The 14,466-nt window shown below is 30.2% G+C and overlaps 1 protein-coding gene across 3 annotated transcripts in view; it reads left to right on the forward strand.

Moving 5' to 3' along the window:
- LOC133192011 (outer dynein arm-docking complex subunit 2-like) overlaps positions 1-14,466 on the forward strand; it is a 225,845-nt gene that overhangs the window by 191,997 nt on the left and 19,382 nt on the right. For 2 of the 3 annotated variants that reach the window (XM_061327838.1, XM_061327840.1), the window contains exons 1-2: positions 13,497-13,563; positions 14,170-14,425. In XM_061327838.1, coding sequence (XP_061183822.1) covers positions 14,196-14,425 — 230 coding nt within the window. In that variant the 5' untranslated portion in view covers positions 13,497-13,563; positions 14,170-14,195. Of the gene's footprint in view, positions 1-13,496; positions 13,564-14,169; positions 14,426-14,466 lie in introns of those variants that run through there. The other variant, XM_061327839.1, reaches the window with a different exon arrangement.

Genomic DNA, 14,466 nt, shown 5'->3' on the forward strand with positions numbered 1-14,466 from the left:
GGGTTGATTACATCAAGAATTCCACGAATTATATTTCCATTTTTGCTAAAATATGCCTAATTAAGGTATTTTAAAATATTATTTTTCTTAGTTTTTCTGGTGTCACTGCAACTTTGTTCAAATGCAGACTTCGAAAGCATGCGTGTATAGACTTCTGTATAATTATATATTTTTTTTACATTTAGAATAGCAATAAAGTTGTTTCCTTGTCATTAAATTTGTCACTTTTCTTTTCTGTGTTAAAAAAAAATTTTGATAATCAAATGTCAATGTTAATGTTAAATTGAAAATCTTGTCAATGTTAATGTTAAATTGAAAATTTTCAAATCATTCCAATTCTTTTACATGTCAAAAACATTATAGAAAAATTAAGTAAAAAACCCAAGAAAAGATATAATCTCAATTAAGACAAGGGTGAATTAAAAAAAAATGACCACCAAACTGAAATTTTTTGGAAAAATTCAACTACGTATAACATATTTTTCATTTATATCATCTTATTGCACATGCTTTCCAGTTTAAAATCCTGAAGTGGCAATAGAATAGACAATTGGATTAAAAAGTTTCAGGATTTTTATTAGTAAAATTTCTTTTGAAAAAAGAAAATATCATTACACCTTAAAAGAGTTTCTAAAATACATAATCACAGGAAATTTTAGTTTTTTATGCTTCAAAATGGTAAAAGGGTATAAATGATTAAATCTAGACCTTGATTGAGTATCTTCTCTTGTATATGTGACCAAAAATTAGCTTTTTGATTGTTATTTCACATTATTTTTTCAATTCTGGTTTGAAAAGTTTTAATATGAAAAAAATATGAAGCAATAAAATTCCCCAAAATTCACTTTTTTGTCCGTTCAAGTCAGTTCTTTAAATCTAAGCCAAAAAAAAATTTATATACGAGTTCTCTTACAAAAAATACTAGATTTTGAAGTGACCCTATGTTACATTATTGTGTTGCACTCCTGACATCTGATATGTATTTTATTTAACATTGTTTTAAAAATTATTACACACAATAACCCATTCTTACTTTGTAAATCAATTTGTCTTTTTGATATTTTTCATCATTTACGACAGGTTTTTCATATTTTGAAGACCTTAACACATGATTATTTGCAAAGTATAATGTATATAAATTGTATTTAAAAATATATGTGAAATGATGAAAACTATTCCCTGAATTGACTGTAAAATTTCTGTAATTTGTTGATAGACATAGTGTTTTGAACATCAAATAGTATCAAACATTTTTTTTCAACTTATTTTTTAGTAAAGATAGTTAAAAAGCATTGGTAATTATAAACCAGCTTTGTTGCACTTCTGACTGCAGTAAAATTTAAAATTAAAACCATAGAACAGAAAAATTCATAACGTGTTGGCAACATCAAGTGGTAATGAAATTGTGCAATATTTATAGTCCAATACTTCATAATTAAAACAGATGAAAGTATTTAAAATTCGCATTTTATCTGGAGTTATTCCTTATTTATGCCAAAAAATTAGCTTAAATGTATATATAGAAGATAACATATATTTTATAGCATATTTTCCTTTAGAGGACAAACACAGTAACCCACCAGAAAAATTCTACTCATCATTTTTTTCTTTATTTTTATTCTTATTGGATGATTTATAATTCTAACATATTTGTTGCACTCCTGACCAAAAGCATAGGGGCCTTTAAAGTAGAATGTGAAGTGAAAATTACATAAGAACTTGTTTTGTTGTTTCACTGAAGTTGAGGAGGAATAACTTGAATTTTATGACAATTTTTTAGTGTGTTTATTTTCAACGTTCATTAAAAAAATCACAAAAAAGATAAAAACTCATCTGAATTGATAAAATTGAGAAAGGAAGGATTTTAATAGCAAAATAGTCAATAATTTAGTATTAAGTTATACAAAAAGATCAGTATTAATTAATGATTACTTATAAGCATGAATAGAAGTGTTTTTGTCACACAACTTGAATCTTTAAAAAAATGTGTTGCACTCCTAACCATAGAAATATAGATCTGAAGCACAGACAGACCCTGTAATTGATAAATCTATCTGGTAAAAATGTTCTTTGTGTCTTTATTTTCCAAAATAAAAATAAGAAAATCATATAATGATAATAGTTTTTTCATGCTTGGGAGCAAACATCAAAAGTTGCACTCCTGACATTATTGGGTATGCACATATACTTGACTCTCATTAATGCTACTTGTGATTATATAACATTTATAATTTTAAAATGTATATCAGTTATTGTTTTACACTTTGAAAATTGTTTTTTGTCTCAATTTTCTTTCAGAATTTTACAATTGATGTTTTTTTGGCAACACTACATTTTTTCTGTTGCACTCCTGACATGGTATAACATTTTTATAAACATCAGCCATGATCACAACTAGATTAAACAAAAGTTACTACAGTCCACATTTAAAGCTCAATACTTTGAATATTATCAGGAAAGTCTTTATTTTCAACATAAAGCAATATTATTTATTTCACAGATCTCCAAAAAATATTGGAATTTCAAAATGTCACAAAAAGGTGTTGCACTCCTGACAATTTTGGCATCATTTTTGGGCATAACTTTTTTGCTAATTGAGATATCAACGAGATATTTGGCAGGTATTTAGACACTATCTAAAGACATATGCTGAGACATAGAAATCTATTTTCATTGCCTGTATTTTTAGTGTGGGTTGATAAATATGCGTTTGGTAATTTTTTTTTTAATTCACCCACAACTGGTTCAGTAGAAATCTTTGCTTCCTGAAATCAAACATGCAGGAACATTTACTCAATGGAGTACTGAGCCTAAACAGTAATGTTGCAATGAACAAAACTGATTTTTAATTTGTAAGACAAAGATTTATAAAAGGCCAACAAAAAAAGGATGTTGTTATTGATGCCAATGACAACATCAGATAAAGGTGATGAAAGATCAAATTTCCACTTTTTTATTTCATTTTCTTTAACTCCGGGAACATGTTCCGCATTCTCGATGTCAAAAGCATTGAGGAACAGAGAAACTCAAGGTCATCTGACCTTGACCAATTTACACTGCAAACAGATTTATTCCTTAGAAGAAATTACTCTTTTGAGGAAATATATGAAATTATAGTGTTTTGTCAGCTTGCAGTTTAAGTTCTTAGGATAGCTCATCTTTTTTAGAGAAAGTTCACTTGCCATGGATGATGAATGATTTTGACAACCACACATAATTCAAGGAGGCCACGAAACGGCCTTGAAATTGCAGATACAGGAAGGAAAGTATGTTTCTAATTTATCAGTGTCGACATAAATTCAGAATATAATTACGTCATCACAAAATGAGCGGCAACCAAATAAAAAAAATATCAACAACAACAGAAAAAATAAGGTCATATTCCTAATTCCTGAACTCCATTTTAATACCTTTGTAAGATATGAATTGCTTAATTTGTAAGTTATGAAACTTTTTAAAATATGCTTCTTTGAAATATGAGAAGTGCGTGACTTGAAAATTGTTTTGCAAGGAAAGAGTTATTATTTAAATTACATTTTATGTATTTTTTCAAAGTGTTCTTATTTTACTTATAGAAATACAAAATGCTTGAACACATGCATCAAAGTAAAACAATGTGTCAGGTGAACTACACAACAGAATCGAAGATAAGGATTCGGCTCTAGTGACCATGGAAACAGACGTACGACTCTTCAAGAAACCAATATATGTAAAAGCATTATAGCAAGTGAGAAGCTACATCGCTGCTAGTCGTTGATCAAAGAAATATAATATCTATGACATTATATTTCGTCTTTTCATTTGGAATAATTAAAACCTGAGGCCTCTTGAATAAACATAATCTTGTCAAATTTTTCAATGACAAACAATACAAAATGCAATCTTGTCTGATTATAAAACATCATATTCATTTAAATCCAGTTACAGGCACAATTTGTTGTTTGTTTTTATCAATTAATTTGCTTATAAATGTACGCGAAAATATAGTAATAAAACATTCAACTTCAGAGGCTGTTGTATGTTTTTCTGTTGGGCAACAAACAGGTTGCAGTGTTATGTTAAAACTTAATGGATATATATATATATATATATATATATATATATATATATATATATATATATATATATATATATATATATATATATATATATATATATATATATCTCGGTTTTTTTTAATTTTGTTAATTGTGTATACATTTGAATATTAAATAATAAAAATGCATATGTCTTCGCTGTTATTATGGCAAAAAGCTGAAAGAAAATGAAAGGAACTATAAGTGTGTTCTGGCATTACTTTGAGGAAAAGGCGCGTTAGAATTTCTACGTCTATTTACAATCTTTTAAGACATGTATTAGATTGTGTACGGGAGAGTATTATGTTACAAAAGTATTATAATACTTAAAGCATAATACAACTGTACCGATCTTAAGTTTACTGTGTACATTATGCAAGCTAATTGTACACGGACGAATGTAATTTACAGGTCCAAATACATGTAATTTGCTTTCTGCAAATATAATTAGAGACTGTTGAAGGTGTATTGAAGTTTTTCGGTTATCAATAATAAGCCCCCACCACCACCACCATTTTATTAATGTCACTTTATCGTCACTCTTCATTTTTGTTTCTACTAAAACTTCAAGGCCCTCTCTTCCACATTGCTGGTTCAATTGCTAATTTATTAATAAAAGTGTTTAAATAATTTGCCAACAATTAAATTTCTCCAAAAAAAATGTACTTACTTCTTCTGCCAAAAAAAAAAAAAAAAAAAAAAAAAAAAAAAAAAAAAACAATCAGAAATTGTTAAAGGAATACCAAGGAATAAAATATTTTAGTGGTGACTCAATTTTTGTCTATTTCGTGAATTAAAACTTCAGTAAATATAAAACTATAAAGATTCGCTGCCAGATTATTTATGTGACTGTCTATTTCCTGTGTTTGCTAGTGTATGTGCTAGGCATTACCGACATGGGAGCACGTGGTAATTCGCGTGCTGTGGACAATTCAGGAGCTCCCAGGTTGGTTATGATCTTCATACACATAAAAAAGTAGCTTCTTTTCTTACAATTACTTTTTACCTCACAGTCACAATAACGCTACCTGTGAGTCAACTTGATACATATATAAATATGCATACTTCACAGAAAACTAATCTATCGCGTCTCCCACTATAACTCCTATTGATATTATAAGCAACGCTCTCATGATGACAACCAAATAAGGAGTGTCCTCTACAAAAATTTAGATTTTTTTAAATTTGAATTTATATATGAAGAATAATTGTAATATATATTTTTAATCGTCATATACAAATTTAAATTGAAAATTCTAAATTTTTGTGGAGGACACAAGAAATCGTTCAGAAGTCACCATGCAGAGATACTATGGGGGTTATGGAGGTATAACCCAGGATTTTCCTGGAATTATTTTTATTTGCACAATAAAGACAATGTAAATATTAAATGACACCAGTGTCGTCAAGGATAATAAAATAAATGGTTTCTTATAAAATTTTCACCTTTTGAAGGTTCAGAGAGCAGTGTGGTTGTTCCAAAAGCAACGAACAGTTTGCGAAAACTGCAGTGTTTATACTAGTGGAATTTTCAGTTAAAGAAGACGTGTTTGTGAAACACTGATGTCCCCTTATGGTAGCTAATTTAATGGCGAAGGTTAAAGTTTCTTATATTCAACTCAAACTCCAAGGTCATTAAATCAAAAATGTAGGTACCCAAATAAAGGAATTGTCACAAGAAATACACCTGTGAAATACGAAAGCCCTTGCAGCAACCATTCAGAAATTATGGTCAAGGTTAACGTTTTTCAAAAGTATGTGAAACTGCAAGGTTAAGCTCATGAGGTTAAAAATATTGGTACTTAAGAAAAGGCCTTGTCACGAGGACTACATCTGTGAAATACGACAGTCATAGCGCCATCCGTTCATAAGTTATGGTCAAGGTTTAAAGTTTTTAAAAGTAGGCCAAACTCCAAGGTTAAGATAAAAAAAAATATTAATACCAAAGGGAAGGTCTTGCCACAAGGTATACAAATGTGAAGTATTAAAACCCTAGCACCAAGAATTCAAAAGTTATGGCCAAGGTTAAAGTTTTTTTTTTCAAATGTACATGTACGTGAATCTTCAAGGTCAAGTTCAAAGGGTCAAAGTTGTTGATATCAAAGGGGAAGTTCTTGTCACAAGAAATGCACATGTAAAGTATGAAAACCCTCTAACTGACCGTTCAAAAGTTATTGCCAAGGTTAAAGTAAGGAAAATTTAACAAGAGTGGGTCAAACTCCAAGATTAAGGTTAAGAGGTCATATCCACATACATATTTGCATCCAAAGAAAGGTCTGTTACAAGGAATACACCTGTGAAATATGAAAGCCCTAGCTCTTACCAATCAAAAGTTATGGCCAAGGTTAAAGTTTTTCCGGAGAAACAGACAGACAGATGTACGGATGGAAAAAGCAAAAACTATATGTCCCCGAATCTTCGATTATGGGGGATAAAAACTAAAAATATCAAGATTTTCCATTTTAAAAAATCAAGAGATTATGACTAGCATGTTTGTACTTTGCTAATTGTGTTAACTATGGTAATTGCGTAAATGATAACATTTTAAAAGATAAAAATTAGAGAACAAAATCTTGAAAATACCAGTAGATTCAATTATATTAAGTATAAACTACCGGATTATATTTTCATTGCTAAAGAAGAGTGATCTGCAAATTAACCTTTTGGCGTATGAATACCCTGTAGTTTCTCGCGTGAAACAGATGCAATCAATTTGAAGAAGGTTGTTGATTGGAGAAACAATTTCTGTACCCACTTTTGACATATTTACAGCTGTTTTTAATGAATATTTCCATTGTCTTTGAAATTCCAGATATAATTTCCAGTCTCTAACTGAAACTATTTATTTGATTAGATATCCATATTGTACGATAAACGCATTGATATTCAAAAACGTTTTGCTTGTTTCAAGGGTTGCATTTTTGTTTGTTTTTAATAATTTAACTTTTAGATCTTCACACTCTGTACAAAAGATATAAAAGGTATTTCTTTGAATAATTAACGATTTAGGAGCTTCTGTGACATAAAAGAAATCACTTTCAAAATTTTTTTCTGTTTCAAGCAAAAGGAAAACTTCGTGATAAGCTACTTTTCTAATGATGTGTAAAAACACAATACCTAAATTCTATGTCGCTGTTGAACCTTTATGACATTCTTTGATTAGTTTACTTTATATTCTACAGCTAAAGTATCTCAGGTTTTTCGGTGTATATTTTTTTCTTCTGTTCGATGCAAAAAGATCTAATGATTTGTGGAGAGCAGGAGGCTACTCCCTTTACTGGGACACGATGAAATTCAGAAAAATAACTATGTACATTTCGTTGAAACATTACCTCTTTAGCCTTAGGGTGTCTAACGTATCATATACAATGTAAATGTATACAAAATATTATATTTAACCTTTCATACACTAAAACATAATACATGTACTTAATTGTATAAGAGTAATGAATTCTATGTAGTTTCCACTGTCGATTATTTAAAGGTCAAAATCCTTTTAAACTCTTCAACTCTGTTCTAGGAAAATAGATATTCAACATCAATTTTAACAAACGCTTAAGGAGGGGTTTGACAAAGTTTCCTTCATAATCCTTTCATTCTTAGAATACTAAAATAATACTCTTAAATATCCATTCATTTTACAGGAATTCTGGTACAAAAAATACAATAAAAATTAGCATCAGTTCCCGCTAAATAAGAAATTAATAACTTGTGTTCAATTTCAAGGCTTTTCACATATGACATGTGAAGATAACTTACATGCATTGTATTCAAAATGTATCGTTAGACTTTTTTGCGATTACATGTATATAAATATTTTCGTTTGAAGCTGTATGACGCATCCATTAATACAAATACAAAAAATAAAATAACGACTTTCAGAACTATATACATGTATAATAGTAACTAATCTATCTCTCACCAAATTCCTGTTTGCAAAAATCATGTCTTTAATCTAGATCAAAATCTGGGCCAAACAGGAAGAAACTTTATGCTCATCACATGATATATGAATGACTTTTTTATGATGATGATGATGTTTTTTATAACCTTTCAACCCAATTGTATCACTATGACCTTGGTCTCCATTTTAATGAACTGAATGTTTCTACGTCAGTTGTAGATGTTTGCATATTAATTTGACAATTTTTTCGCCTTGTCTAATAATGGGGACACGTTTCAGGAATTCTATTTTACATAATATTCCTATATATTCCAGTGGTAAAGTCCCTTATTGTGACTGCATCCTAGCCCTGGGGTCATGATTTGAACAAATATGAATTTTTACGTAACAAAAATTGAAAAATTATAGTGTTATTGCGTTTGATAAGATTTTTCGAAATAAATTCCAGTGTTAAACTTATGGAAATAGGATACTAGATAATTTTTTTTTAATTTGTATAGAGGCTTTATTTTTGCTTTATCACGAAGGGTTTTTCCCCCTTCCAAAAAGACAGTCCTAATTCAGTGTATAAGAGTGTATACATGTATATTGAAAAAAATACTTGAAGCATCATACAAAGTGGAATTTTTTAATGTGAACACACTATAATGTAATCACACAACAATGTAAATCAATCAAAATACATGCAATACATAAATATCCAGAAAATCTATTGGGACATTATGGGGGATTCAAACTTCTCATATTTTTGCATTAAAATTCAGTATAAATATGAAAGTACATGCATAAATTTTTGGGAGAATGAAAAAATAAAGAAATAGGAAAAGATGGGAAAACTTCGTAGTGTTTAGCAATAATAAAGTCTGTACATACTGTTTTTGAAATTTCTGTAACAACTTTTTTATGAGTGTCTTATTTTCTTCAACCTCTAAAATGACTTTGTGTTTACTGCAGAATCCATTATTTGAACAAATAAGAATTTTCACGTCTGGATGATTAATTTTATCTTATTTTATTTCAATGGTTCTTTACATAATTAAGATTTTAAAACTATACGTTAGCTGACATAACCTTGCTTTAGATAAAGAAACAGTTAGTTTAATTGATTTATACAAAAGTAGAGAATTTATGCGCGACCAGAAGTTTATTAATTTATTGTTGATTCCATGCTTACATACACGGAACTCAGAGTTCAGAAGTATAACTTGCGATCTCGTCATCCATTTCATTATCATGTCTGGGTGATAATTACTTCAAATTTTATTTCAAAGTTCACATATTACGAAAATGATTTATCAAGGTACATGTCATTAGCGGTTAGTATTCGTTAAATGCTTACTGTCATGTAACCAAAAGTCTTTCGCAACCGGATGTCCAGTGTAGGCTTTGCGATTTGGTAAATAGAGCATAGGTAGCGCTTTGACGAGTTAAATATTCTGGGGCTTTCTGACACGTACCAAATTTGTCAATAATTCAACAGTATCACTCAAAAGACATGTCAATACAATGAAGGGAAATGTATTTATATGTACATGTGCTTAAGAAGGCATAATGATAACAAAAACATTATTGGTAGTGTATTGTGTATTACGTATCAATACGTGTAAATTTAAAGCCAAAATTTTTCACATTTTATCATAAGATAATGTAGCCTTATATGGCTGAATCATAATATAGTAACAATAAGTTAATTTGTCAGTGCATTATTCTTCGAGGTGATATATGTTTTCCAATATGTTAAAGCAAGAGAAATGCGGTGTGTTACAAACTGCATAAAATTGACAATGAAAACATTTTGAGGTATGTCACTCCTGACACTGTTATATCAAGGATGTTTTGAGAAGTATAATTTAGATATCTATTCATACAGCATATCTCAAAATTGGAAAGAAAATTGGGAGTCAATATGCATATTACGGAACAACAGCTCGATAAACTTTACCTTTTTGCACTTAAATGATAACGTTTATATTCATCACCACTTTATCCACAATCATATTTTAGCAGGTTTAATCATAGCAATAAATACAATCTTATTTGATATAAAATAGTTGAAACAAAGTATATTTGGGGGGATGCAAATTAACGCATTTAAATTATTATGTGGTCTTTTTGCACTACTGTCATAATTTGGGTATTATAAATCTAAACATCCAATATATTTCCTCATATCAAGCTTTTCGTAAATTTAGCGCTGGCTGATAAGAAGTATTGTGTTATTTCAAAAAATAAAAATGAAATAAACAGTTGGGGTCAATTATGTAAATTTTGAGATATGGGTTAAATTATGAATTTCAGAGTATAAAAAAAAAGTTGATTTTCAATATATCTGCAATTTTCGGCAAAGTTGGTTGAAGAAAAGAAATGTAAAATTTGTTCTATCGTTTGAATACATACACGGATCAAATTCATGATCTACTGCACAGCAAAGAATTAATGCTGATCATGGTAGCTGTTTTATTATTTGAATAAAAAACTAGATGGCCTAGGTGTCCCAGTGGATTCCAAATGCACTGCTTACTTCTCCTTAATTTTACCGGGGTGTACTTAATATCAACATTTCAGACAAAGAATTTCGCTGTTAATCTCAGGAAGCATGTTAACCGCTTTTCAGTTTCTGCAATACTTTGATTTTTTTTTTAAATAATGTAGCCAAAATCGGTGTTTATTGAGAACTTTTCTTTTGTGTTTGTCAGTGTATTTCTTTAACTGAACCCTCCCCCGGCCCCCCATCTTACTTGGCATTGTAGATCCACCCCTGCATACTTTGTTTAAATCAGCTTGCTCTTCGCGTTGCAATTTACTCTTTTGAAATTCGCGGTGAAATGTGAAAGCTATAGAGAGAGAGAGAAAATCACCGAGTGTATGAATATTTTGAATAGTTCGATCGCGAAAGAAAGTATCCACGAAAATGAGCGATTTACTGCAATTCAAAATGCTGTGAATGTCAATAGTTTTAAACTGACCATTAAATTTAAAATTTTGTTTTTGAAATATTAATATCACTGCATGTGTATCGAATATTATATATCCTTTAAAATTATAGGATATATTTTTTCTCTCTTTCTTCAAAATGACTTTAAAGACATTAATCAACAGTATTGAATGATGCTATCATTTTTTTACGTATCTTTTCTTTTGTTCCTTTTATATGATGATATTATCGCTATATAGATATCTTTGACCTTTATATTCGGAACAGCTGCGCAATCCTATGCAATGTTTTTTTTTTTATATAATCAGTAAACTTTGATTTATAAATTGACTTTCTTGCGTTTTCTTTCCAAATAAATTATCACATTATTTATTAACTTACAAAAGAAATTGGAGTGTCAGGATTTTCTTTTCTGGAGTAGTATTAAGAAAAATATTATATTTTTTCTTTGTCGCAAATATCAATAAAAAAAAATCCTTTTTGTGACATTCTACTTTTGGCGTTTAATTAAGGCAGTTATTTGCAATATGAATGTGTGGTTGCTTTTTATCACTCCCTTACCGCTACTCTATTCTTTATTAAAAAAAATAAGCTGTATTAATGTTTGAAACTAGTGTTTTCTTTTGAGAAGAAAATGTTAATTTCATAAGTTTTCTATACAATTCTTTCTTTAAAAAGCGAATTTTACAAGTAAATTCTAAAAATCCCCCAAATTTCAGACGGTCGAAATTTGTTAGGGATCGCAAGCAATGACAGGGGGTAATTTGTCGTTCTCGGTTAATCTTCTAAAGCTAATGACCGTCATCAAATAAGCAGCCCCGTCTGTTATCATCTAAATAAACCATTACACGATCAGAACACTCACTTCTACATATAATATGGCACATCGGGTTTCATTACGATAATTAATTCTAATTGTTCGGAAAATGTCACACTGAAGCAAATGTGCATTTTATATGCAGCCATGGGTATAATATCTCTAATTTTCGATACTTAAGGTTATTAGATATGAATTGTTCCATTATATGTAATGCGTTAAATCGTTGATCTCGACAATACTGATGTGTGAAAATTCCTCTGAGAGACTCATTCAACCACACGCCGCACGCCTCTTACAATGAACGTTGGGAACAGTATCTGTGTGGAAAATTCGACAGGCGCAGTCGGACATTAGAAACATAACGCTCATGAATGGGCCACCACGCGCGGCAGAGAGTTCTAATGGTCTGCGGGCGGCGACAATTTGTTTCCGTCTTCGGTTTAACCACATCAAATATGATTCTCCGAAATGAGGAGATATTATTGATAGGGTAGTCAGTGTTGTCTTGCTTTCGGAAGAAAATTATTTGATACTTGCAAAGATAGCATTTGATTCTCTCTGATTATTCAATATACATGTATATGTATAATATATAATTTTATTATCCAATATCGAGAATGTACATTGTATATATTGCAAGAGAAAAAAGTACACAAAAAGTACAAGTAAACATATTAAAAAATATTTTTGATCGTTAATTAATTAATTGCACCCAATCCTCTCTTGTGGTGAATCTCTCTGAAAAGGAGTAGGAACAATTTCAGTCAAAAAATACAACTTGAAAAGTCTCTAAAAAATGGAAAGGAAAGAAAAAGAAAACAAAAACTGAGTCCATTACTAATAAAAAAAAAATCAGTGGAGAATTTTAGGGGGGGTTAGAGCGCGAGTGTCCCAATCGATATCCTTTTGTCACTAGATCATTATTATACGATACACAGTGTAATCTGAAGAAACTTTTTTTTAAATTATTATTATTAGACTTCCGTCTGAATAAAACACATTTTATGTCGAATAAGTAATTCATCTTATTTCATATTCTGGACACAGTTTTATTTTTTGGATATTTGTTTTACTTAAAGAAATTTTTTGTATATATCTTTACATTTGTACTACAATGTGATGATTTTTGTTCTCGGATAATTTCTACGATGTACAATTTTGCATCTTTTCACAGAACAAAATTATGGGTGTGGAATGGAGTGTAGGTGTCGTATCCCCCCTTCTTTCCAAGGGATCTTGCCTTCATAAACACGACTTCTTTTTATATCTTAGTAGCGCAGATAACTACATGTATACATGTTAAGCTGATAACACTAAAAATCTCGTGATAAAGGACAAAGGACCCGAGGGATCTAAGAAGTCTTCCACTAAATAAGATACAGAAAAAATAGCAAAAAGTGCTATTCGGCTAGAGGATTCCTTCATGCAGTTTGAACATATATCAGTAAATAAAAACTAACCATATCGTAGTAAAACATAAATACACAGAATTTTCATTATTCTTAATTAAAGAAAAATGTTCTGCAATGTAAAAAAAAAAACAAACAAACAAACAAACAAAACAAAGCAAGAACACAACAAAAACAACTTATGCACTCAGCTGAAATTATATTTCCTCGAATAAAATCATAATTAGCAACTGAATGTTGTAATGCAGCTTTTGTTTGTTAGGCTCTTTCATAGCATATTACGTTTGGCTTGGCGACTAGTAATACGGAAAAATATTTTCTCCTTGTTTGGTTCTGTTGTGTATAAAAATAGTATTTCCGACGACGCATGCGCACTTACCTTGACAACCACACAGCATAACCAAGAAAGAAGCGAGATAGTAAGTATACTAAGTATTGTGTTCGAATAATTTATTTTTTCAACAATATGTTGAACCCGAGTTTTAGAGCAATAGCTTTAAAAAATATTCGCCATGCAAGTTTGTTGCAAAGTCCCAAATGACTCGTATTTCTGTTGAGGAGTGGAAGAATATAGCTATATTGTTTTAGTATTTACTCGCAGTAATTATCCATAAACTCTAACAGCAAAGCATTGTTTACATTATCATTTTTAAATACACAAGAATAAGTATTCCTGAGTTTCAACTTTGTCATTTTATCCAAGAGTTTCATTGGAACAAATTTTGACATGCAACAAATCTTGATCCTCTTCATAAACTTGTTATCGTACCCTAGACTGTAAATATTACCTCTCTTATCATTTAGTCGGAATAAATACGGAAAATATTTTCTCCGTCTTTGGATCCATTTTGTATAAAAAATATGATATCATAACATTTTACAGAGTGACACGTAGACTAGTATACATAAATCAACATTATTCATTGTAAGGCTTAATATTTGTTGATGGTCCAATTAAAAGATCATTTTTCATTATACAACAAAATCTAAGCTTTCTTATCCATATAATTAATTTTGCTTTTCAGATTAGGTGTGGATCCACCAACTCATCATGGGTCAAGCTCTGATTAGAGCAGCACAGTGGACCTCAGCCAAAGGAGGTTCTGGGGGTAAACTAGAGTTCACAAAACTTAATGAAGAACTGCTCAACTCCATTATTCAGTTTGTAGATGGCTTCAGTGCCAAATATCCAGAAGAGACCAAGCTGGTTTTCAAAAAACCATTAACCTGGCAGACCATAGTCAGTCCTGATGCAATCAATTTACCTGGCTTGGAGGACAGGTGTGTTTGTTTTAATTGTGTGACTTTAATATTACATACAT

This window comes from Saccostrea echinata, unplaced genomic scaffold, assembly GCF_033153115.1.
Source record: "Saccostrea echinata isolate AGI-Se365-2 ecotype Australia unplaced genomic scaffold, CSIRO_AGI_Sech_v1 ptg000025l, whole genome shotgun sequence".
NCBI lineage: Eukaryota > Metazoa > Mollusca > Bivalvia > Ostreida > Ostreidae > Saccostrea > Saccostrea echinata.